Source organism: Meleagris gallopavo, chromosome 9 (assembly GCF_905368555.1).
Source record: "Meleagris gallopavo chromosome 9, MGAL_WU_HG_1.1, whole genome shotgun sequence".
Classification (NCBI taxonomy): domain Eukaryota; kingdom Metazoa; phylum Chordata; class Aves; order Galliformes; family Phasianidae; genus Meleagris; species Meleagris gallopavo.
In genome coordinates this window covers 3,976,742-4,001,368 of record NC_139412.1, presented here as the reverse complement: position 1 = coordinate 4,001,368, position 24,627 = coordinate 3,976,742, and the positions used below count along the sequence as shown (strand labels likewise).

The following is a 24,627-nucleotide window of genomic DNA, read 5'->3' as shown; positions in this document are numbered from 1 at the left end:
GGGGCTGGAGGCACCGACCCTGGAGGTGTTGAACCGTGGAGGTGCGGCACTGAGGGACGCGTTTATGGGCACGGTGGGGCTGAGGATCAGAGAGGCCTTTTCCAGCCCTAACGATTCTACGGTTCTGCGCTCAGTCCATCCTCTGCCTACGGCACACGCCGACTCGTTCGTGATTGCGGGCACGTTGGTGCCCCAACCCCGCCGTGTGCGATGCTCCGGATGGGCGCTCGGAGCCCACAGAGGACGGCTCTGTGCAGCCCCACACTGCGGGGCAGTGCAGCCCGAGCTGCGTTTTCTAGCTCCCCAAACCCCTATTTCGGCTATTTTTGGGGCGGCGGTTTTCTGCCGAAATCTGCCTTCGTGGCTGAAAGCAGCGGGGCAGAGCAGCGCTTTGTGCCTCCAGCAAACAGAGCGGGCAGCTGAAACTCGGAGGGGAGGAGCGAAGGGTCGGCGATTTTGCAGGAGGCTTACAAACAAACAAACAAACAAACAACAGCTTTGAAACGACCATTTTAGGGCAAATAACCGTTTGCTCCCCAGAACAGCCCACGCCCCGTGGGGTAAAGGAGGGAGATGGCGCTGAGCATCGGCGGCGGTGGGTGCGCGCGGTGCGGGGCTGTGATTGCGGGCAGCTCCGGCCGGTGGATCAGAGAACGGCCCGAGCTGGAAGGAGCCCGGAGGAGCACGGAGCCGCTTTGTCAGCGATACTTTCTTCACCCCCCCGAAGGCCCAACCGCGGGGCGCAGTCCCGGCGCTCCCCGAACCAACGGCACGGCGCAGCCCCCCCTACCCCCCCCAGCACGGCGGGTCGCACCCTCAGCCCCGCCCCTCCCCGCCCCCCTCCCGCTCCCAGCAGCCCTTGCAGACGCCTACAATGAAATTGGCGAAGTTTTTTCGGTTTCGGCGCCATTTTCGAGTGGACTCGGAGGTGAGGACGGAGGGCGGGCGGGGCGCCGGGGCCGGGGCGCTGCAGGGGGCCGCCCCAGCGCCGCTAAACGCTTCCCCCCCCTCACGGCGTGGTACGGCCCGGCCTTTGGGGGGGTGGGGGGGAGGTTCGGAGGAGCACTGCGCGACGGTCCGAACGGCGTTGCAGGAGTGGGGGTGGGAGCGGGGGAAGAGGAGGAGGAGGAGGAGGAGGAAGAAGAAGGGGGGGTGGGGGAGAACAACGGCCCGACCACCCCCCCCAGCGCTGTGAGCACTTTGCGGAGTGAGGGTGGGGGCAAGGCTGGGAAATTAAAAAAAAAAAAAAAAAAAAACAACCGAAAAACCAAAGTTTTATAAGCACAAAGGGCGGGGGGGGCGGTGACAGCGGGGCGGGGCCGAGCCCCCCGCACCCGCACGGACCGTTAAGGCGGGAGCGCGCCCGCGGCTCCGCGCCGCCACCGCGGGTACGGCCCCACGTGCGCGCGCCGCAGGTGTGAGGCGGGCGGGGTGCGGGTCCCTTTAAGAGCCCGTTCTGCACGTGGGGGAGGCGTTCTGTATCGCTGTGCGTGTCTACGTTTTCTTTTTCTTTTCTTTCATTTTATTGATACCAGTAAGTTGAAGCCGTCGGGCTGATTGGAAATAACGGCAGAATATTGGCACTCTTTAGCTTTTTTTTTTTTTTTTTTTTTTTTTTTTAAAGCTGTTATTTTATTCGTGCAGGAAACGGGAACATCCTGCGGGCGGAGGGGTGGGGGGTTGGCTGGAGGGGGGGGGGTTGCGGCTGTGCGCTGCCCCGTGCTGCAGTGCCGCGGGGTTATCCTTCGTGCACCGCCGTCAGATCCATCGGTAGGACCGTATCGGAATGGGGGGGGGGTTCTGAGCGAAAATGAGAACTGATCGCCTTGGCGGACATCGCTGGAGTCGTAGCGGAGCGGTCGCACAGATGGGTTGGGGGGGGTGGGCGGTGCGGGGATTCCTGCGGCCCCACCCGGAGGTTTCCCCCTTCCCCCCCCCCCCCGGCTTCATGTCCTTCCCTCATGTGAGTTCTCATTGCTGCGTCGTTGAGGCTTTGTGTAAAGTGCCCCTTTTTTTTTTTTTTTTTTTTTTTTTCTTTCGTTGTTTGTGCCTTTGGAATGCGGACAGCTCGGCTGAGAGAGCTGTGATAACTCCGGGTTGGGTCGGTGTGGTGTTTTATCCCTTCCCTGTGCTTAACCCATATAGGAAATGCTTAATGCTGACTTATTTCAGAGCTCACCCCGTGCTGCAGCGTGCGAGTAGAGGAGGGCGAGCGTGCACAACTGCCCCTCTATGGGATGATTCTCCTTTCCTTCCTCTTTCACGCTTCTTTTTTTTTTTCCTTTCTTTTCTCTTTTTTCCCTATTTATTTGTTCATTTCTGGTTGGTGTTTTAAAGCCCCCCTTCATATCTCAGGACGGCTCTATCTCAGGGAGTTGGGGCTGTGCTATTGTCCACAGCCCGAGTTGCTGTACAAGGAGAAGCTGCATTGCATTCATGTATTCGTGCACGTTCCGCTCCTCCCATGATATGGGGATTCACTCCACAGGTGCTGCATGGAGCAAATCCCCCAATTCCAGTCCTGCAGTGCAAGTTCTGGGGGGATACTCTCCATATTTAAGGCTGCTGGTACAGCAAATGGCATCTTGGTTTTCCCTTAATTGTCTGCCCACCCAACCCATTCTCACTGAAGTCCCAAACCCTTCTCAGCTCTCTGTGTTGCTTTCCAGCTCCCACATGGTTGGAGGCACTGGCAGGAGGAGCTGTAGCCCACGGCCAGGTGAGGGCAGGTAAGTGCTGGGAGCCTGCAGCACTCACATCCCATCCCATCCCACACCTCAATGTAAGGCAGCTCACTGCTGTGACACGCAGTGCCCAGTGCTCAGAGCCATTCTCCCATTGGAAGCACACAGCACTCTCCCAGGTACGTATTTCCCCACCTATCCCAGATTTCCAGCTGCTCACTGCTCTTTGCGAGCTGCTTGGTGGACACGTGTTGAAAGCTTTGCAGTAGTGTCCTGCCCCTTGTCCAGCTACAACCAGGACTTTGTATTACTCAATATATAAGTGGATGATACAACTGAGCTGGTTTGCTATTGCTTTTATAACGTATTTTATTCTTTTTTCTCAAGCTGATTGAAGAGATGGAAGCAGTGACCCTCCCCAGGTGCAGCCCTTCACAGTGCTGTTGCAGAACCAGGGCTGAAGCACTGCGGGGCTGCTCTGCTGCACCCCGGGTGGGTTTCCATTCGCCTGTTGGCTCTTTACAGCACAGCAGTTGCACTTTGCAGAGCTGGAGCTGCTGCCATCGTTGAAGTGGTGAAAAAATACTTTTTTTTTTTTTTTTGCAAATATTTAATTGGCTGTTTCCAATAGGCTGGACGGGCCAGGAAGGATCCTGAAATCCCGTTCTTCAGTTTGCTAAAGGGGCAGAGCAGCACAGGGAGCGGTGTGGGCTGAGCTCCCTTTGGGACAGGCCTGGCTGCTGCCGTTGTTCTGCGCTGCTGTGACATTGCTTTTTGGGAAAATGAATTGAAGGAAGTTGTCACATAACTGGGGAAAAAAAAGTCAAAAGGAAACACAAAAGTCCGGGCTGTCTGCACAGGTCTGGGCGCTCTATGCTGCAGCCTCAGCCTCTGCTCTGCACAGTGACTGATGGAGGGTCAGAGTACCTTTATTTTCTGGTTGCAGATGACTTGTCCATTCCAAAAGTACATGAGCATCATGTCAGCTTTAGGAAAAATAATCTTCTCCCCCTTTCTTTCCCTTCCTTCCTTCCTTCCCTCCCCCTTTCTTTCCCTTCCTTCCTTCCCTTCAGCAGTTTAAGGACACACAAGAGCTTTGCCCTGCTAAGCTGTGCATTCAGCTGCTGGCACTGTGATTCCTGGCCAACAGCTGATGCACTGCAGCCCCTAAGGGAAGAAGGAAAGACAGTGGATCATTCCCCCCACAAGCTGTGGGGGTGCAGGTGTGCCATGTTCCAGCTTGTGGGTTTGGGGAGTGGGGTATTTCTGGCTGTTTGTACTGTGTAACTGTTTGTTCTTTGTAGTTGCAGGTTGATAGCACCTGGAAGGCAAAAAAACAAAACAAAACAAAACCCAACACAAAAGTCCTGAGGTGGTAATGCATGCATGTTCATGTCTTCATGTAGAGTGTTCGTCAGTGCCTTATGTCATGATTTACAAATAATAATAATAATAATAATAATAACCAAAATACCATTTGGAATGCCAACATTCAGTGGGCTTTGAGGAGATGTAGCAGCACATCATGGTTTGTAGGGACAAGGAGATACAGACCATTCTGGGCTGCCTCATTACCTCAAGGATAAGACAAGAAAGTGAGCTTCTGGTTATCATAGGGGTGGAGGCTGACGTGTCCCCATAGCCCTTAGCTCAGGTGCACGGGGATGTGCAGGTACACCTGTCTGTGGGGTGGCTGTGCAGGAAGGGCTCTGCTCCTCCTGTGCTCTTTGAGTCCATCCCGGGTGGAGCAGTGCCTCCAGAGCAATATTGCTCCACGTTCAGCCTTTTCTCAGCCCCCTCTGATTTGGGGGGGTGGATATGGGGGGGATTGAAGGCTGTGGGGAGATGCACGGGGCTGGAGAGCTGTCAGCAGTGCTCTAGCAGCACGTAAATACTGGAGTGGGGGATCGCCTGTTGCTCTCCAGTATTGCATTGCTGCTTTAGTGTGGCTGGAAATCAGTCCCTGGCACCTGGGGGGTTCCGTGCTGCAGGGGGTGGGGGGAACCTGTCTCCAGCACCAATAAATCACAGTGAGTAACGAGGGCCTGGTGTCATTAATGGAGTCAGGACTCTGGCATGGGGAAACTGAGCCCTTCCCCAGCATCCTGGGTGGGAAATGAGGTTCTGGGGAGGTGGGGGGAGCTGGAGGTAGGGTAAGAGGAAAGTGCTCTGCCCTTAGCATCTCCCACTCTGAACTGCCCAGTTCTGGTGGCAGCAAAGGGACACCTGTGGGCTGAAGGCTGCTCCCATTGGGGCTGCACAGCACTACTGGGACATCAGGGGACATCCATCCTCTGCAGCAGCAATGAGTCCACGTGTCCTGCAGATGATGGTGCATCACTGGCAGCCCCAGTCTTATGCTGTGCTGGGGGTTCTGGTGGCTGGCTGTCCCACAGCAGTGGTTTTTCCAACTGTTTCCTGCAATTACTGAATCCCAGCCTAGTTGTGGGGCAGGAGGGTGGTGGGGAAATGTCCTCTCACTGCTTCATGGCTCAGCTGTGGCCCAGCAGCACAGAAGGTGAGCACTTTTGCATTTCTCTACTTAATTTTGCAAATTTTACATCAGTTTTTTTTTTTTTTTTTTTTTTTTAATGCTTTAAAAATTTTGCATCATCACCATTTCATGTGCAGAGGCAGAGAGTCTGAAACCAGACTTGCTGTGTTGCAGACCACAAAGGCACAGGGGCACATGGAGGTGGTGTGAGACTGCCTCCTGCCTGCAGAAAGCACAGGGAGGGGGCAGGTAGAGGTAGGGGTGCCTTGAGCCACGACTGCCCTCAGCAGCACTCAGGCCGTTCCCTGCACAACAGCAGCTCCTGCTGCTACTAGTGAGTAATTCAGGGCTGCAAAGACCCTTGCTTGTTTGAATTTTCTAATCTAGGACCTCTCTTCAACACTAAACCACCCCCCAAAAGGAACCACCAGCACAATTATCATACAAGCTTTCTATCACACCTCCAAGCTGAGCCTGGAGCACCTGTGATTCAGATCAGTGAGAGTTTAAAGCAAGATTTTCTCAGTGCTTTCATAATACTTAAACAATTGCTCTTTGTAATGCCAGCCCCACAGGCTGCACAGCTCCAGCCCCCTTTCCTTGCTCCAACCATCTTCCTGAAGACAAACCCCTTGCTGTGACACCCATCCTCTCCTGCCTCTCCACATCACAGCATTTTGAGTAACATCCTACACCAAGGCAGGAAAATGCTGCAGAGCAAACTTGTCAGGGTTTAGTCCTAAAAGATATTAGCAACTTTCACTGTTTCATGTGTAAGTAGGTACTTTTATGCCCCCTTTTGAGTGTAATATCCAGATGCCATCAATTATTCCAGAACACAGTGATGCAGGAACTATTCAGAGGTTGGAGAGAACATGGCTTTCTGTAATGAGACCTTCAATCCATCCACACCCAATGAAAACTCAAATGGATGTCCTAATTCTAAAGTGGGTTTGTAGATTTCTGTGTTGCTTTTTGTGCTTCCTCTCCTCAGCCAAACCCCACCTGCTGAAAGGAAGTCCTGAGCACAGTGCAGTTCTCCATACACACACACACATTCAGAAATGGAATCAGTCTATATAGTGCAATTAGAAAAGCTCTTTGGAACATTAACCATAACATGAACAAAAGTAAATTACAATCGTGAGCAGTGTTATTTTTCTTACTGATTTGCAACTAGGTCTCCAGCACACTGATCATTACACAATTACATGGTGTAAGTTCCTCACGTTTTAGGGCTGCCATTAAGTGCCACAGTTGCCACTGAACACACCAAGGGCAGACAATGCTGCAAAGTGCTTGGAATGTAAAAAATACTACTGAAAAACCAGAAAATATCTTGCAGAACAGACTGACAAACGCTTCATTATGTACCAAGCACTGCCAGCACCAAATCCCAGCACGCAGTGAGTCCGTGTGCAAGCACACCAACTGCATAAGCAAGGGACAGAGCAGCACAGCAGAAGGAAAGGTGTGCGCTGCCATGGCTAGCATTACAACACAAACAAGATGTGAATAAAACCAAACAATTACTTACAAATTGGCTGGGTTTTCTCTCCCTGCAGGTACATGTTTAATGAAGGAACGTTCGTCACTCTTCATATTGCCAAAACAGGGACAGCACTCAGAATGTTCTCTCTGAAATCCAGTTTGGTTGTAGCATATGCCAGTCTTCCTAAAGCTTTCCCTCAGGCCTTCATCATCTCCCATAGACAGCACTGTATTGACAGAAAGCTCTACAGAGGTAACAAACGTGGAGCCTGCCTTCACTGCCAGAAGCACTAATGAAATACGTTGCTGAGAAGAGAATATTGAGAGTACTTCAATACACACAGTGAGTGGCATAGATGTGTGGGGCGTATTTTAAAGAGACAGCCTTTATTTAAAGTACTTTGCTTTGTAATTCTTATAAAGTAAACATTACAATACTTTTTTTTCTTTTTTCCCACAAATATATTAAAACTGTTTAAATTTAAAAGGCAATTTCACTGTCTGATGGATATTTTTAAAGAAAAAAAAAATCTGAAAGAAACAGGCAGCTCAACTAAAACTAGACTTCAAACATTCTGTTTTGTCATTCCATCTCAAAAAAAGAAAAAAAAAAAAAAAAAAACCATTATTTTTTTTTTACCCAGACTCCTTTTTACAGCAATAAGGCAACTCCAGGAGGTGTCAGTGGCTCCCTGGAGATTACAGATACTGTAACTGGCTGCTTCTCATGTTTCATAACACCCAAAGGTGCAACTATCCTTTAATCACAATCACATTTGTGAATTAAAATATAAAACTTAAATTACAGTTTTTTAAAAATATTACTAATAGACTTCCCTATCATAAAATGTTTTACATTTACAGTACTCGAACTATTTCAGTTCTGGGTTGATGAGGTTTAAGCAATTTACCACTGCAAGAGTTAGACTCGAGCTCACAAACAGCACAACCCAACCAGGGGCAGCAATAGTCGATAGAGTCATAGTGCAAATCAAAATAAGGAGTGCAGAACTGCACTAGTTGTTTACATTTCTATAATATAAATGAACAAGACGAGATTCTTATATTGTACATGCAATAAGTTACAGTAAGCATATGACGATGGGGCTGGGGTGTTCTACAATTTCAGCTGGTGTACCAGAGTTGAAGCCTGTGAGAGATAGGACTCAGTAAACAGAACATTTCAAAGCTTTGTAGTCGTAGCACTTCAACTGTGCTTTCATGCTTTGTACTTCTGCTTCCCCGTCTCACTGATCACACAGATATGCTGAAACAAAACATTGAAACCTCCAGTTAGAAATGTAAGAAACTGATGTTCAGGCACAGAGTCAATACTGCTCTTCTGAAAGAAATGAAAGCATGCCATACAAATGTCAGCCCTGAAGAGTGTTCTGCTACTGTTTGTGCAGAAAAGCTTCAGCCTTTTTTTGGCTACAAACCTCAGCGTTGCCTTCCTTCTTCCTCTCCCACCCAGTGTCCATTATAAGGACATATAAGACCCAGGTGAAGAATTTGTGTCTTAGTATAAAAAGGCTTTTGAGGTCTCTCCTCTTTAATTTTTATGTAACTAAGCAAATGTAATGTAGATATCAGGTATGATAAGAAACTACACACAAACTGCCACTCTGTTCTGTGTGAAGCAAAATAAACGTTAGTTCTATCAGAGCTCCATAACACTGCTGTGCTACTCTAAGGTTTGCCCTCATCACTGCATCACTGATGGAGTAACCTTGCACACGAGCTGTGATTTACACAGAGGAGGGAGAGCAGTGTAAGGAGACTTCCCTTCCTTCCTCCTTCCTTGTTTCAAATGGACAAAAACATATGGGAAAAATTACTTACATTCAAATCTCTGAAGTACTCATTGTAATCGAGGGCGTATCCCACAACAAATTTGTCTGGCACTTCAAATCCAACAACTAAAAAAGAACATAAGTCACCAGTATGTTAGAAAGGAATTTCCTCGAGTTCACTAGATCTTTTTACATACACAATTTGGAATTTTATCAACACATAAGCTGCTTAACATCACTCAAGTATCCTCAGCTTAATACTCACGTTATTTTAAACTTCTGACATTTTTTTGTTGATTGAATTCAACTAAAACAAAATTAAATAGATTTATTTATTGATTCCTAGTGCATAATGGGCATGGCTCTAGCAAGACAGCCCTTGGACAGTTGGGCAGCATCAGTCCAGCTGCACAACCTGTAAGACAACCTAAGGAACGTGTGAATGAGGCTTCCAAGGTGTTGAGATGATTCCATCAGTACTGACCAGCCTTGGAAAGGAGAAGGAAGAGGATGTGATTCTGTGGCTGAATTCACTCCACTTCCACTGTGAAAGTGCACAATCCACATTAACAAGAATTTGGCCTCAGGAATGGGGATAAAACACACATCCCTCCCTAAGGAGCTTCCTTAAGTTGCTGGGGATGTCCAAATGGCACTGGGTGGCTACATTTAGGCACCTGAAACACTCCCCAAAGTGCCAAAGGTGATTCAGCAGGTTTAGCTGACCAAAGTCTTGACTATTTCTAAGCATGGAGAATTTCCAAATGAAAAGGGATTCACACGGATCAAAATATCTAAGTCTTCATTTCATATAGTAAACTAATTGCAAATATTTAAACTCAAGTTGTTGCTTTTTTTTCGTTTGTTTGTTTTGGGGGTATTTTTTTGCATTTAAAATCAATCAAAAACCATTCATGAAAACTATCTGGAACACCCGTGTCAGAGAGTTACTTACAGTCTGGCCGATATCCCACGCTTCGAGGAGTTCTTTTGACCAGCAAACTGTCAAATAAAATCAAAATAAAATTGAAACATAGCAATGCACCGTGTAGGACTACATGAAATTGTGATAAAGTTAGGCTGGATTTCACTTCAGTGGGTCTCAACATGTGTAACTGAAAGCACAACCATAAAGATTTGAAACATTTTTCATTTGCAGGTGCAGCTGATCTCAATCATAAACTCAAAACTTAGTAGAATCACAAAAGGTTTGCAACCTAGAGGATAACTACAAAGTCTTCAAGGCAGTACTTCTAGGCAGTACTAAGGTCCACAAGTCCATGGGACCTGATGGGGTGCATCCACGTGTGCTGAGGGAGCTGGCGGAGGTTATTGCCCAACCGCTCTCCATCATTTTTGAGAGGTCTTGGATAACAGGGGAGGTCCCTGAAGACTGGAGGATAGCCAATGTCACTCCGGTCTTCAAAAAGAGCAAGAAGGAAGATCTGGGTAATTATAGGCCTGTCAGCCTCACCTCCGTCCCTGGAAAGGTGATGGAACAGCTTGTGCTGGATACCATCTCCAGACAACTGGAAGAAAAGGAGGTTATCAGGAGTAGTCAGCATGGGTTCACCAAGGGGAGGTCGTGCTCGACCAACTTGGTGGCCTTCTATGATGCTGTCACATGCTGGGTGGATGGGGGAAGAGCAGTAGATGTAGTCTACCTTGATTTTAGAAAGGCGTTTGATGCTGTCTCCCACGACATCCTTATAACAAAGCTGAGGAAGTGTGGGATAGACGAGTGGACAGTGAGGTGGGTTGAAAACTGGCTGACTGGCAGAGCGCAGAGGGTTGTCGTTGGTGGTGCAGAGTCTGGCTGGAGACCTGTAACCAGTGGTGTCCCCCAGGGGTCTGTGCTGGGTCCGGTCTTGTTCAACATCTTCATCAATGACCTTGATGAGGGGATAGTGGCCACCCTCAGCAAGTTTGCTGATGATACGAAGTTGGGAGGATTGGCTGACACGCCTGAAGGCTGTGCTGCCATTCAGCGAGACCTGGACAGGCTGGAGAGCTGGGCAGTAAGAAACCGGATGAGGTTCAACAAAAGCAAGTGTAGGGTCTTACACCTAGGGAGGAATAATTGCATGCACCAATACGGGCTGGGGGATGAGCTGCTGGAGAGGAGCTCTGCAGAGAGGGACCTGGGCGTCCTGGTGGACGACAGGTTGGCCATGAGCCAGCAGTGTGCCCTCATGGCCAAAAAGGCCAATGGCATTCTGGGGTGCATTAAGAAGAGCGTGTCCAGCAGGTCGAGGGAGGTGATCCTCCCCCTCTACTCTGCCCTGGTAAGGCCTCATCTGGAGTACTGTGTCCAGTTCTGGGCTCCCCAGTACAAAAAAGACAGGGATCTCTTGGGAAGAGTCCAGCGGAGGGCCACAAAGATGGTGAAGGGCCTGGAGCATCTCCCCTATGAAGAAAGGCCGAGTGAACTGGGTCTGTTTAGCCTTGAGAAAAGAAGACTGAGAGGGGACCTGATCCAGGTTTATAAATATCTGAGGTGTGGCGGCCATAGCGGTGAGGCCAGTCTCTTTTCAGTGGTACGTGGAGACAGGACGAGGGGAAACGGACATAAGCTGCAGCATAGGAAGTTTCGCACGAATGTGCGTAAGAACTTCTTCACGGTGAGGTGACGGAGCACTGGAACAGGCTGCCCAGGGGGGTTGTGGAGTCTCCTTCTCTGGAGATATTCAAGTCTCGCCTGGACGCCTACCTGTGCGACCTGGTGTAGGGAACCTGCTTTGGCAGGGGGTTGGTCTCGATGATCTCTAGAGGTCCCTTCCAACCCCTACAATTCTGTGATTCTGTGATTCAAGAAAGAGGCTGGAAGATCTTAATCTGTATGGATTTTTGTTGCTAAAAGTGACTTAGTGAGGCTTTCTGTGTGTTAAGAAATTTCAGCTGCAAGCACTTGAGCTCACAGGTAAAGAGATAAAGAGTTGGGATCCAGCCAAACCAGCTGGATTATCAGCATTACGAAGCAAAATCAGCTGGTTTAATACAACCTCAGTTGCACAACGTGTCCTCAATTGTTTTTCACTGGTAATACTAATTACCCCTATAAAGAAAAGGTTAACAGGTTTTGATGCTCAGCTGATACAAACCAGTTCCACTTCCCCAGAATTAAACGTCAGAGGTGTAAGAAACAGGAAGATACAGAGCTGGGGGTACTGCAGCAGATAGAGACACCTCGCTAGTTCAGTTTGACTTGCTCTTTATTCAGTTGAGCACATCTACCTTTTAGAAGAGAACTCCACCATCCTGACATTTGTTTGTATCAGAGAGTGAGAGAGACTTTGGCAGGAAAGGAAAAGGTGGGTGATGGCCGAATGCAGAGACAAAGCAACATAACTCTGTATTTGCAGACCTCCTCCTTTCCTGGATCACCTCTGAAGGTGAGACTTCATTTGTCACATCCATAGTTTCAATTCTAGACATTCTGTTTCTGAAACTTCTACTCGAGGCTTAATTTTTGAGTATTGTGTAGGCCTTGATCAAGCAAACCCCAATTAGTGTTAGCATTAATTCACATTTCCCTGCTACAATCGATTAATTGTCAGAGAGAAAGAAAACAAGAAAAGAAAGGCAAGTGAACCAATTAAGAACACGACACTTGAGACTACCCAGTGAGATCATGCTCAGCCTTTGAAGACTTTGTTGACTACTATAACAGGTTTAAACAACAGGAAACTGGACTTGGCTCACACTGTTTCATACTCATGATGTATACTGACTGCAGTGTTAAGGTACTGTGCAGCAACAATTGCTTAAAATCTGGTACATTTAACCAGCCAGGAAGAAAAAGCTCACCTTCAGCAGGTCACCCTCGGATTATCAGCATGAAGAGCTATTCTAGTACATCTAACAACTGCTTCGACATTGTTATGGCAACACAACTGATTAGATATTACACACAGCTCTGGTTTATCTCTAATCCCCAGCACTCATTATGCTTTTATTGCAAAATACACAACTGTAGCATAGGAGTATAAAAGATGTGATTTAAAAAGATGTAGGAGGAATGCTGATATTAGCTGTTATTATTATCCACAGCATTCCTTATTAAATTTAAATGATTTAATTAGAAAATGTTTCAAAACTAATTGATTAAGGATGCAACTAAGTAGAAAAGCCTGGAAGAGCATATGGCTGGGTGACTCTCACAGAGTGACCTCTAAAGCTCAGCTACACTATACACCCTACACAAACAGTAATGTTAGCATGCAAACTAATTTAATTCTACAATTACAGGCACCAGACCAAAAAAAGGTCTTCATTGCACAGATACACCACTGAAATATACTGAAATTGCAAACAGTGCAAACAGAAATATGCTCAGATAGACACTGATGTATTGAGATAACCACTGTTATTTTTTTAAATCCTAATCTCCATTAAAAGTCTGTATTTATGAACTCTATTCATGTTGAAAATACTTCTGCCATCGTTAGGGGGGTGATTTCTTTAAGCTCAAAGATTTTAATTCTTCCATTCTAAAACCAAGTACGACATCAGTGAAACCTCCCACCCCAGACATCAAGGAGCAACGCATGTACCAGACATGCACAAGCTATCCCTTGCTGAGACAGAAGGGTTTTAAGCAATAGGATTGGAGAGAACAGTGTTTCTGCCTTGTCACAACAGGCAAAGTGTAATTTATACACTGAACTCCAAGTTCTCTGAAGAAGTGTTCCTTCCTGTTTGTCTTTTATGGGATTGTATTCTACATTACCTTCTTTTACACCATGTGTCACTCTGAAGATGAAATACAGCACAAATAACCACAATTAAAAGCTTACCTGGCCACTTTCACCATCTTTGGATTATACTGCTTTAGTAGAGACAGCAACGTTTTCATTGTTTTCCCAGTATCAATGATATCCTGAAATTAAAAATGCCGTGTGAGAGAGAGAACATGAAACCTGTCAAAGCAGCACTTCAAGTTTTTAATGCAGAAATTGCTCATCTGCAATAACACGACAACATGCTGTAATAATATTGTTCATCATCCGGTATAAGGGATATGGGACACCACCTCGTGCTTAAGCCACTGTGCTCAGGAAAGAGATCACAACAGTTAACAATGGTTCTTAATTCTTATGGATAACTACTACTTCAAAAGCATGAACTATGATTTTCCTGGCGCCTCTGGCAGATTTTATGGCTCGTGTTCCTTGCAGCAATCAGACAAACAATGTCTAATTCTCACACTATAAGCACAGCGTCCATCTTGCAGCTGAGCTCAGAGACACTTGTATACAACAGAAAGAAAAGGAACATAAGAAGGGAAAACAGTCACAACTCTTAATGTAATTAAAGAAAAAAAAGGAGTGCAATTTACGTTAAATTTTTAAAATAAAGAAAGAAACTGTACTGGTAATATCAGGGTGCAGTTTGACAGTTTCTATTTGGATACACTAAACTGAAGTTTGATGCATCACTTTAATCCCACTTACTACATATACAAGCAGAAAAAATAGCATATGACTCAAAACTGAAGCACCAGAAATGGATATTCTATTTGGACTGACACATCACAAGATGTCCAGAGGGACAGTCCTTACCCTGGCAGGAACATGGATGTTTATTTGAAGTGAAGAGGCAGATAACACAGAAGTAGCAATGCCTACTCTATCATCTCCTGATTTCTGCTTATTTTCTCAGGACTCTCAATTAAAAAACATCAATAACACATCGATGTCAACAGAGCACCTGTCAGCTATACCACCTTTAGCAGCTAAGGCTTTTATTTATGGTTATCAACTCAAGAAAAAGATAGACATACATGGATAAAAGCTGATGTATAAACAAAAGCAGCCATTTCTGTGCTCTCAAGTCAAAACAGAAGTTATAGTGACTTCGTACTATTTGATTATCTGTTTTTTGGAGGCAAATCTCCATTTCATGGGGTTTACTGCACATCAAAGGGATGCTGTATGGAACATCTTAGTGCCCTGTGCAGAAGATACTGTTTAACTGCAACAATGGTGGTTGGTCAAAGGGCTTATATTTGACAATGCATAAGATGGAGAGGTGATGCACTGAGCAGATGAGAAACTAACCCACTTAGCTGCCTGGCACTTTAAAGGCATACATTCATCTGAAATGGAGCAGATACACAATTAAATGCATCTGCCTATCTGAAGCAAAATACTCTTTGAAGGAGACCACTGGTCACAGATGACTGCTGTATACATACTAGTTTGGTTTTAAAACTGAACATGCTTCCTGTGGAATAATATGACAGGAGAAAGAGCTTTCTTTCTGGTTGCTGAACTGGTTGCCACTGCTGTTCCTGTGCTTACCAACAAAGCCACTCCCATCACTTGGAGCCTAAAGACATTGTTACACTGCACATTCATTTTTCCTGTCTAGTGCTTCTGCTTCCCCATCCTCAAATCAGCCATCTTATTCAAGAGCATCCTCTGAACAAAGCAATGCTGTCCAACAATAAAAGAGGTGTGAAAGCCAGAACTAAGCAACCAGGAAATCACACTCAGCTATAGATAGTGTTGCCAGTATCATCCCAAGAACAGCAGCAAGACAGAGATATGGGAATCAGCAACAGCAAAATGTTGATTAGGAATCAGCATTCTTCATGTCTCTATTCTCTAAACAAATCATACACAGGGCTGGGCTTGTCTTTGTTTCTCACTATTTTAGGATATTCCCACCAGGAACTTCTTTCTGCTCTTCAGCTTAACTTCCTAGCCTGCCAAAACACTAACATGCTTAATTTCACTTTGCTCAGGTCACTTTTTAGTAAGAATTTTAAAAAGTAACAATAAATCACGATAGTAAGAAGTGACAGAATCACAGAAAACTCTGAAGTGAAACACAATACTTACTTCTACAATTAAAACATTCTGTTGGAAAGAAAAAAAGATAAGAAGAATCAATTAGTATTTAAAGAATACACAATTTCTATATATCCTATAACTTATTAGTTTCACTTTTAATGCAGTTAAGTATTTATACCATGATTTATACATATCTGGCCATGTAACAGTGGATCCTACTTAGCTCACATTTCCGATGCTGCAGTGACAATCAGCCTCAGTATCTCATGCTAGGTCTGAAATGGTCTTTAAATTCTCATAATGCAAGGAGTGTCATGCTATAAAGCCAAGCAGTTTTGTCACACCTATGGCCTTCACACTGAGATGCATCACAATTTTTTACAGACTGTTTATATGTAATCAAAAGGGGAAAGCAATGAAGCGGAGGCAGCGGTGTTTTGCTCACAGATACCCAGCTCAATGACCTCTGTACAGCCCCTGAAGAAAAGGAGACTCCCAATTTACATTCTCTGCATTTCCCTCTCTCTCTGTTACCTGTAACAGGACCCTCAGCTGCTAACCCAGCACGTTAGGTGCCTAGGCAGGGTGAGCTCCCTTCACTACCACAATGAAACATCAGCACAGTAAATAAATAATGCCACACTCTTCTAAAGGTAGCTTGAAGACAACAACCCTGACAGGATTGCTCTTCTCCACAGAGAAACAAATACCCTGAATATGGCTCATACTGAGGACACTGAATATATATACATTTCCTTTTAAGTTGAAACTAAACCAATGGCTCTGGTGGGGCTTGTGCATGTCACAAAATGACAGCCATGAATACTTAAAATGAAACATATCCATTTTCTCTTAAAAAAACCCCACTCTATTAACCCTTAATGTTAAGAAAGCACACAGTCTTTGTCTGGATTCTTTGGAGTTGTTTCCTTTTTGGTTTCTGTAAACACACGAAGAACCATACCTTTCCAGTCAAGGTTGAGAGATCATCCCCACCAATGACTTTTATATCTCCAGTTGACTGATCATTCTAATAAGAAAGAGAATGGTGAGCATTAGCATTACCAGAATTGAAGTCATCTTTCTTCCAATAAATACCCAAATTGCAAAGTACATAATGAACCAGTATTCATGCTACCAGTAGCACCTATTCACTTAGAAATTACAAGTGAGAATAAGAAAAATAAGCTACAAAACAGACAGAGAAGCATGACTAATTATTTTACGACAAAGGGTAATAATGATCTAATAATTTGTTGTAGAAATTAAACTGCAACACAGGTTCCCAATGCTATCACTACAACAGTGCTGTTTCAGCAGAACAGGGCTTTGACACAGTCCTCAAGGAGCTGTTACATAGAGAAAGTGAAAAACAATGACGAGGAGCACTTCAGACCTCTGACATTTATTAAAGCTGATTTCAAACCTCGGCAGTGTCTCACATCAGATGTGCTAAGCTCACTGCTGCACTACTTATGGGTGATGCCATTATCCTACAATTTAACCATTTGATCTGAAAATTTGTATCTCTTGTCAAACTCTCTACTCATAGCTCTTTACCACGTATCTTCCCTTTAGAAAGAAAGCTTTTCTTATTTTGCTGCCCTGCATCAAAGCCTAAGCTTGCTGCATGATCAGTTCCTTGCCAAAAACCAGAAATAGTAGATAGAGATGGGAACACAAGGAAAGAGGTGGCCACATACAACCTCCTGCTTTCACAGATAGGTATTCAAGGACAAGTATTCACCTGTATGAATCGCAGAGAAAACCTGAAATGTTATCTATCATACAAAAAAAAAAAAGAAAAAAAAAAGGAACCAAATGGTTTAGAGAGATGCAGACACTGGCTATACAGTATGTAACACAGGGATTACAGTAAAGAGAAAAAGCATTGAAATCCTTTGGGCAGTGATGTCAGTGCTCTCGGATAACGAAGCGCTGACAGCTTGAGGGGATGTAAAAGCAGATGGTTAAACCTGGAAATACTTCCTGTGTACCATTCCTACAGCACAATACTGAAAATCCCCACCCACAAGCTAACTATTAGAAAAAGCATCTTTACAGTTTTAACAGTATGTTCTAAAGATAACAGCTGTTGGAGTTATACTGCTCCATTTGATGAAAACATTCGGCTGTTCCAGCACTTCCATAGCAGCAGAACAGAACCAAACTGAACAACATAAATAGTGCTGTGCTGAAATAGTCCAACAACAGGCTGCCCAAACCATCCCAGCAGATATGCACAATGCTGCTGGGTGCCTGAGACACTGCTTAGACAAATCAGAAGAACACGACTCGGTGAAGTGCTGCGTTCATTATGCTGAGGGGCAGCTCCTGCCTTCATCCCGTCTTACAGTCATCTGAAGTGACAGCTTCTTTGAGCTCTTCCTTGTTTATGTTGCAGGATTCTCTCTTATCTATTCCTCCACTAACACAGAGTCGATCATTGTCCCATGGAAGCATTGTTCCTTATGAAAGAAAGATGCTGCAATTATTTGTTCCATTAGAGTGACGGGCACAGATGATTGCCCAGCACTCAGCACACACATTAAGATGAGTTTCCTGGTCATCTCTCTGGCTTCAAAGCAACACACTACAATCAAAGGAGAACACCACAGAACTCTGCAGAACACTGTAAACCTCTGGATTGTGCATGTTCAAATTTAAAGATCAGCAGAGAACAATCTGACTAACAGCAACTTTCCTTCTCCTTCCCACCGAGAACCACACAAATTGCTACACCTGAACACAAAACACAAATCGTTAGTGACATATTTACCTGCACTCCTATGCGGGCACTGAGCTCCAGAGCAATTAAAGGATAAAAAAAGGTTAACTAATTTCCAATGCTGGTTCTAACCAGCTTTCCACTGGAATGAACTTTGTTTAATAATTAAGCAATGTTTTAATTATCTTCAGGCCTATTACTTCTGATTTCAGTACTGGTAAGACTTTACTGCTCTGTGGCTTAGCACAGAAGAGATGTTAGATCTGTTTTCGCTGCGTCTCCATTGTCACTGCTGGAAAACAAAAAACAACACTGCACTGCAAGATCATAACTCCTGACCAGAGACTCAAAGATCACCTTTTCCAAAAGCACTGAAGTTCCTCACACTGCTTGCTATGAGGCCTGGGTAGCACGAGACCTTTCAGAGCGCTGCCTCCATCAGCCCAACGAGGTTCTACCTCAGCGTTGCTGTGCTCCACCAAAAAGCCCCACCTTCCCCAGTGATGTGCAGCACACCTGCTGGCCTCTGGCTGCCCTTCCTGACTGCACATCAGCGACCTCAGTCCACCTCTAAACACAGGGGGCTGGTGAAATGCCATGCTTCTAGCACAAATAAACTGCTTGTCAAGAACACGGCGATCCAGTTCTGATCACAAACAGTCTCTCCACTTCTTAGCAGCTTGCCAGATCATTACAATCCATTTGTAAGCACTTTGAAAGCAGGAGTCGGAAGCGATGATTAATCACAGCATGATTATCTCCATATTCTTTGAGAATTATTTCTGGGTGCAGTCACACCACAAACTTTGCTTTATGAAACAAGTAACACGTAAGCTTGCAAATATTAAAAGATGGCTTTCAAATAAGAATAGCACGTCAATTGCATTGATTTTAGAACCATGATACGAGTTGGGCTGCTTTATTTGAGCAGTTGTGGTATTTTTAACATCACACACCCGGCCTGGCAAGGCAGGCAGCACGACCAAGCAATTGCATCCAAAGGCAATGACAGGAGAGCTCCACTTCCAGCTGCCTGCTACGGTTTGTGAAGGTTTTCTCATCCCTAAGAATGCCAAGTCCTTCGTTTAGTAAAGCATGAATAGAAACTATGGAGCCAATCTAGCACTGCAGGACTATTAATAATGGAAAATCTGGTCAATCAGCGACACACACGTTTCTGTCAGGACACTCTCACCCAGTCCATCAAGCTGTGCAGCCTAAAGAATACAAGTCTGGATATTAATAACCACCTAAGAGAGTCAACAGCAATGAAATGCTCATAAATACTGCCTTGGGGGAGGCATCAGGTAACTGCAGCTCCTCCTCTGCAACAAGAAAACTTCCCTCTATAGAACTGGCTGGCAAAACAAAAACCCTGAAGCCAACACCTAGAGCAAAATATTCTGCTTAGACAGCTTTCTGTGCACATTTCTCTCCTTTCTCTTCATTTAATCCTTCCTGCCATCAAAAACAAAAACAAGCTTATAATTTCCATTACTTATTTTGCTGCTTATTTCCTGAACAGAATCAAGGCGCCATCATTTTGGGTGACAATAAACAAAAGCAGCAGCATCAAAGCACTGCCCAATGCACAAAGCTGAACAAAGAAAGCTTACTTGGGAACAAGACTTGCTTTTCAACATGATTTTTTTTTTTTTTTTTCAGGTGTTTCACAACATTTTTCCAACAGTTTGTTCCAAGTTACTTAGGAAGTGGAGAGAGCAGAAGGGTGCTTTTAAATAAGTTACTGGATGTGACCCTTGAAGAAAGCAGAAGGTAGAAATTTCCTTGCCAACAAAGGTGGGACTCATCATTTCCTATGCTGCTCAGTGTTGCCCTGCAACAGAAACATCCAGCTTGCTGGCAGGTGCTGTGTGGGCACGTGGTGGCTGTGTAGGATGGGCAGAGGGAGCCAGAACCTTCTGCAGGGAGCAGAAAGGGAGCACCATGCAGCTGCTGTCCCGTGCAGTGAGCTTCCCAGCTATGTGGGGATGGTTTAATGAGATGAATGATGAAGCTGAGTTTCTAATTTAGCAACCTCTGTTTTTTCTACTCGAGCAGGCAATGCTCTGTGACTGTGACAACAGCTCACACTGCTGACTTGAATACAAGGGTGCTCAGACACAGAACTAACAGCATAACCTTCGGAAACAACTTTTTTTGATACCACAAAGTGAATTTAAAAAAGCATTAACAATTTCCACACTACAGGTGGTCTGACAGACGACCTCAAAAATACCCTCAAACATTATCAAGAAAACACAAGACTCAGCTGCTAAGTCAGCAAACAGAGAGTGCTCGCATCCGCCCCTTCCTCTGACCTACACAACAAAATCTCATACTTCCTCTATCAAAAAATTACCCATTACCTCATGCTCCGTTTTCCCATGGAGTTGAATAGAATCATAGATTTGCTCAGGTTAGAAAAGGCCTTAACGATCATGAAGCCAAGGCAACCTGCACACAGTTACTAAAAGGTAGCACCATACTCTGTGGCTACTAACCATAAATCTATGTGTAGGAATCTAGTATTTCCTTAAGGCCATAATTAATTTGTTCACTGTTCAGCTGAGCAAAACAAAAGATGATAGAGGGAACTCGGGTACAGCCATGTTTGCAGTTTTCCATTCTTTCAATCCAGTGAATGATGTCTGAGCCACATCAACACTTCTGGAATTTTTTTTTGGTCACAATATTTGCAGGACAATCCTCTGTATTATTCACAGCATTAGAGATGAGGAAGAGAGGAAATTCTTGAACGTATAAAGGACACAGCAAAGGCCTCTTTGCTGTAAATGAGGTCTTTACTGAACTGAGGATGTAAAGACTAAAAGCAAATAGATTACACAAGATAGGCAAAGAACAAGTTAACTTGAGACTTTTTTCCCCTCTTCATTCTCTCATTTTTTTTTGTATGACATGGGCACATCTAGGCAAAGTTTTCATTATATTTAGTCACAATACTAAACCGTCTGTGCTGTTAACTAGAAGTTAGTTTATATAAAAATGGCAGATTATTGCAGATACACTTACACAGTAACTCTTCAACCTAATGAAGTCCACAGTCATGGGGATTGATTTGTCACTGTTTCTGTTCAGTGCTTTGATGTAGTCTAACAAATCAGCAAAAAATTTATAGCCGCCCTTTAGTACACAGAGAGCTACAATGTGGTGTCCTCCCATGCCCTTCATAATTTCACGTGCCAGTCTCTCTGTCCTACACAAAAAAAACACAAGAGTTAGCTGTCATAACACATTCTATTTGCTTACCATTGCAGTATTTTGTCTTGCAAACAACAGCAGCAAACACATGCAAACTCAGAAATGGATTTTGCTTAGAAATGTTTGCCTACCACTTCAGCCACTTTTACACACTACTGGCTAACCCAGTTTTGCTTTTCAAGGTTAATCAAACAGTAACGCTGCCAAACTCCTCTGTTTTCATACTTTATGCTCAGCCAAAGCAAATCTTAACACTCTGAAACTGTTTCACTGGCAGATAAGCCACATAAAGGTGTTCTCCCCTTTCAAACATAGGTTCAACCTCCATGCAAAGAGCAAAATAAATCAATACATACAGACAGCAGCCCTCACTGACCAAGGAGCAAGAGAACTGTCCAACTGTAAATGAGAGCTTTATATTTTGCCAAGCTGCAAATCTGTCCCAACTGCAAAGCACAACAACAACAAGGCAGAGCAAGAGAACACTGCACTGTTTTTCTGCAATCATTGTTTCTAAATTTGTACTGCAGTTTATCTTAGAAAGCATGGTATGCATTTACAGAGCAGCAGCAGGTTACTCGGGGAATGCCCACACTATAAACTTTACATCCATTACTCAATGATGTGTACATGGTCCAATCTTTTCCTATATATGGTCTTCCATTGCAAAGTTATTACAGCATTTACAATTTAAAGAAACAACATTTTATAGGAACATTTAATCTAATTGATCAGCACTATGCACAATCTAGAAGCATTCCCATTCTTAAGACCTCTCAGAGATCTACTCAGAACCGCTCTGAATTTGCTGCTCATTCTAACAGGAACTAGGCAAGCATCACAAAGGGAAACAAAACAAGATCTTATGTGCTTATGGACCCATTCTTGACTGCATGAGATAAAACCTGCAGAGCACACCACAGATTTCAGCAACCACAGACGACAAGGTTGGACCCACCAGCAAGCAGAGGATGCTGGATATTGCTTATCTACCACAACACAGCGAAGTCTACAATGGTGTGATTAAGAACTTACGATTGTTAACATCCTAGGGAAGTTCAAGAGAGTCTAATTGTTTCAGGCTGAACTAGCACAACAGGTAATGTGCTCTCATTAGGTTCTAAGAAGGTAAAACATCAAAGAAACTCCGTGAAGGCATCGCGGTTGCTACATACCACCTTGTTTCTTTTGAGGATTATGACAAATTTCCAAACAACTGTGTAATTGCAAAAGCACAGACTCTTAGAAGCCAAACAAGAAACAGTTAATTAACACATGTACTACTTAGTCTCTAATTAAATGTAATCTATTTAGACAGTGACCAGGCAGCAAGCTATCAGTGGCAGTGGAATCAGTGCAGTGTCTGAAGGCAAACAAACCTGTCCATGATGAGCCCATGAGGAATATAGACTTTCTCCAGATCATCCGCATAATGTTTCGGTATGCAGAACAAGTCCAGGTCGTAACCTTGTTCATCATCGCCGATCTGAAAAGGAAATCAGGTGAGATTTCTACTAAGACTTACAGAAAGCCTGCAGTGAGAAAGTGTAAATCTTTTGCTTTACCCAACATGTTACACTCATTGGGATCACCTGACTTTTTTCCTCTACAGAAGCATTAGTCATGGTGAACACAGCAGAAAGCGTCAGCTTGCAGGAGTTGTCCGAAACACTGCATAAAAATGAAAGCACTACATCCTGCCTGATCTTATTTCATTGAAAAAAACAAGCAGCTTCATGACACCTTTGATTTTAGCGGTGTAATGCAAAACCCACACTGGCAACTAAGCAGGGAGGCCTCGGAACATGGGCATCTTCCAGATCCACATCACAGCAGAGCTCAGAGCCGGCTGCAGGTGGGGGACGGCTGCAGGAAGGGGGCAAAATAAGGGCTGGGGATCAGAGTGCTCCGAGATCCCGAGGCAGAAAGCAAAGCTCTACTTCAGAGCTGCGGGCACATCCCCTGCACGGCACAGCCTGCAACGCGGGCACGCGTGTATTGATTAGGACGAGGGATTAATACACGCATATGATTACACACCCAGAGCTGCGGCTGGGACACATCATCAGAGCGGCACGAGCTTTAAGCCAGCCGCAAGCGGACAATAACGGCGTGTTTTGTAACCGCTCCGCTTTTCGCTCCCGCAGGTGGAGGCTCTCAGCACAAAACGTAGCCGAGGCTCCGAGGCACGCCGAGGTTTCCTCCTGCGGGGCCGGGCACCGCCAGCAGCGCGGGGTTCGGCCGCACGGAGCGGAACCTCAGCGCGCGAGGAGAAGCGACAGGAATAGGAAGCGGCGCAGCGCCGGTTAGCGCGAAAGGAAGTTATTTCGGGGCGATTCTGGAGCTGCGGCTCCGGCGTTTCCGATCGTCTCTCCTCCGGGAGACGCCGCCGCGAGCACGGCCGGCGGGGCGGCACGGCGCGGGGAGCGGCTCCGGGCACGCGGAGGCCCGGCCCGTTCCTGCGGGCGTCGGCGGCGGGCCGAGCTCCTCAAGGTGACTCCGCGCCGCCCGCCCCGCGCGCGGAGCCGAGGCCCGGAGCGACCCATCCTTCCCCGCGGCACCCCGCTCCGCGCGGCCGGGCCCGGAGACGCGGCGGCGGAGGGAGCGCCGCTTCCCCGCCGCGGGCCCGCACTCACCACGATGCAGGGGCTGTGAGTCGCCATGGAGCGGCGCGGCCCGCCGGGCAGGCTGCTGAGCGGCAGCGAGGAGCGGACGGAGGCGCTGCGCCGCGCGGCGGCCCCGGCGCCGCCCCCGCGGTCCCCGCCCTCAACATGGCGGCGCCGCCGTGCTGGGCGGCCTGGCGCGGAGCCGTGCGTCGTCAGGGCGCCCGCGATAAGCGCCTTCCCATTCGGGGCTTCTGATGGGCGCTCTCGGGGCACGGTCCGCGGCTGTCTGTGTTGCAGGGTTTTCTCCTCTCCGGCGACGGTGCAGGAGGGACGGACCGATACAGTGCTACCGTGCTGCGGGAACGAGCACCGATACTCGTACAGAGTAATGGTACTCTTACCTGACCGTGCTTGTGATTTTTCACTTTCCTACAGGCAAATGGAAAGGGACGCCCTGCACCCCCGTCACCTCCCTGCGCTGAGTGGATGTGAGTGGTTTCCCATTAATACATCTGTGCGTCTCCATGAGATGAAGACGGGGCTGAGCTGCCTCCAGATCCACATTGAGATGTAAATCAAGCAGTTCTAGCATTACTACTGGCATTCCAGAAACCAGTTTGAGCGTTCCTTTGTACAAAATATCCCAATTAAGCAAATCTTAGCATCAGGCGGCACCCCGAGCAAGTGGAGCGGTGTTGCACACAGGTGTTCAGCTACGGTTTGGGTGGGTGAGCTCTGCAGAGGGAGGAGGAAGCCTTTATCAAGTTGCCTAGAGCAGCAGAATGAAATACAGCCAACAGCTAACTAATATC

The 24,627-nt window shown here is 45.9% G+C and overlaps 1 protein-coding gene and 1 long non-coding RNA gene across 4 annotated transcripts; one reads left to right on the top strand and one right to left on the bottom strand.

Moving 5' to 3' along the window:
* Positions 1-834: 834 nt before the first annotated feature.
* On the top strand, positions 835-7,308 carry LOC104912157 (uncharacterized). 3 transcript variants are annotated; one of them, XR_014884961.1, is made up of 4 exons: positions 835-928; positions 2,670-3,176; positions 3,316-3,907; positions 3,989-7,308. It is a non-coding gene; the product is annotated as an uncharacterized LOC104912157 (long non-coding RNA). The 3 variants fall into 3 exon arrangements; XR_014884959.1 differs by having other exon boundaries at positions 2,670-3,907; XR_014884960.1 differs by lacking the exon at positions 835-928 and adding an exon at positions 1,200-1,534 and having other exon boundaries at positions 2,670-3,907.
* Positions 7,027-24,000, bottom strand: HPRT1 (hypoxanthine phosphoribosyltransferase 1). The gene is made up of 9 exons (XM_085230558.1): positions 23,846-24,000; positions 22,589-22,695; positions 21,021-21,204; positions 16,224-16,289; positions 15,308-15,325; positions 13,259-13,341; positions 9,418-9,464; positions 8,512-8,588; positions 7,027-7,936 (listed from the first exon to the last, which is right to left on the bottom strand). The coding sequence occupies exons 1-9, from the start codon at positions 23,870-23,872 to the stop codon at positions 7,889-7,891; spliced, it is 657 nt and encodes a 218-aa protein (XP_085086684.1). The 5' UTR covers positions 23,873-24,000; the 3' UTR covers positions 7,027-7,888.
* Positions 24,001-24,627: the final 627 nt, after the last annotated feature.

Bases quoted from the DNA above. Each gene is read 5' to 3' on its own strand.
- HPRT1 (XM_085230558.1), bottom strand. From the start codon at position 23,872: ATGGCGACTCACAGCCCCTGCATCGTG. The intron at 16,290-21,020 runs GTAAGTGTATCT...CTTTCTTATTAG, and splicing joins TTAGGTTGAAGAGTTACTGT to AATGATCAGTCAACTGGAGA. The intron at 9,465-13,258 runs GTAAGCTTTTAA...TTTATTTGACAG, and splicing joins AAGATGGTGAAAGTGGCCAG to TTTGCTGGTCAAAAGAACTC.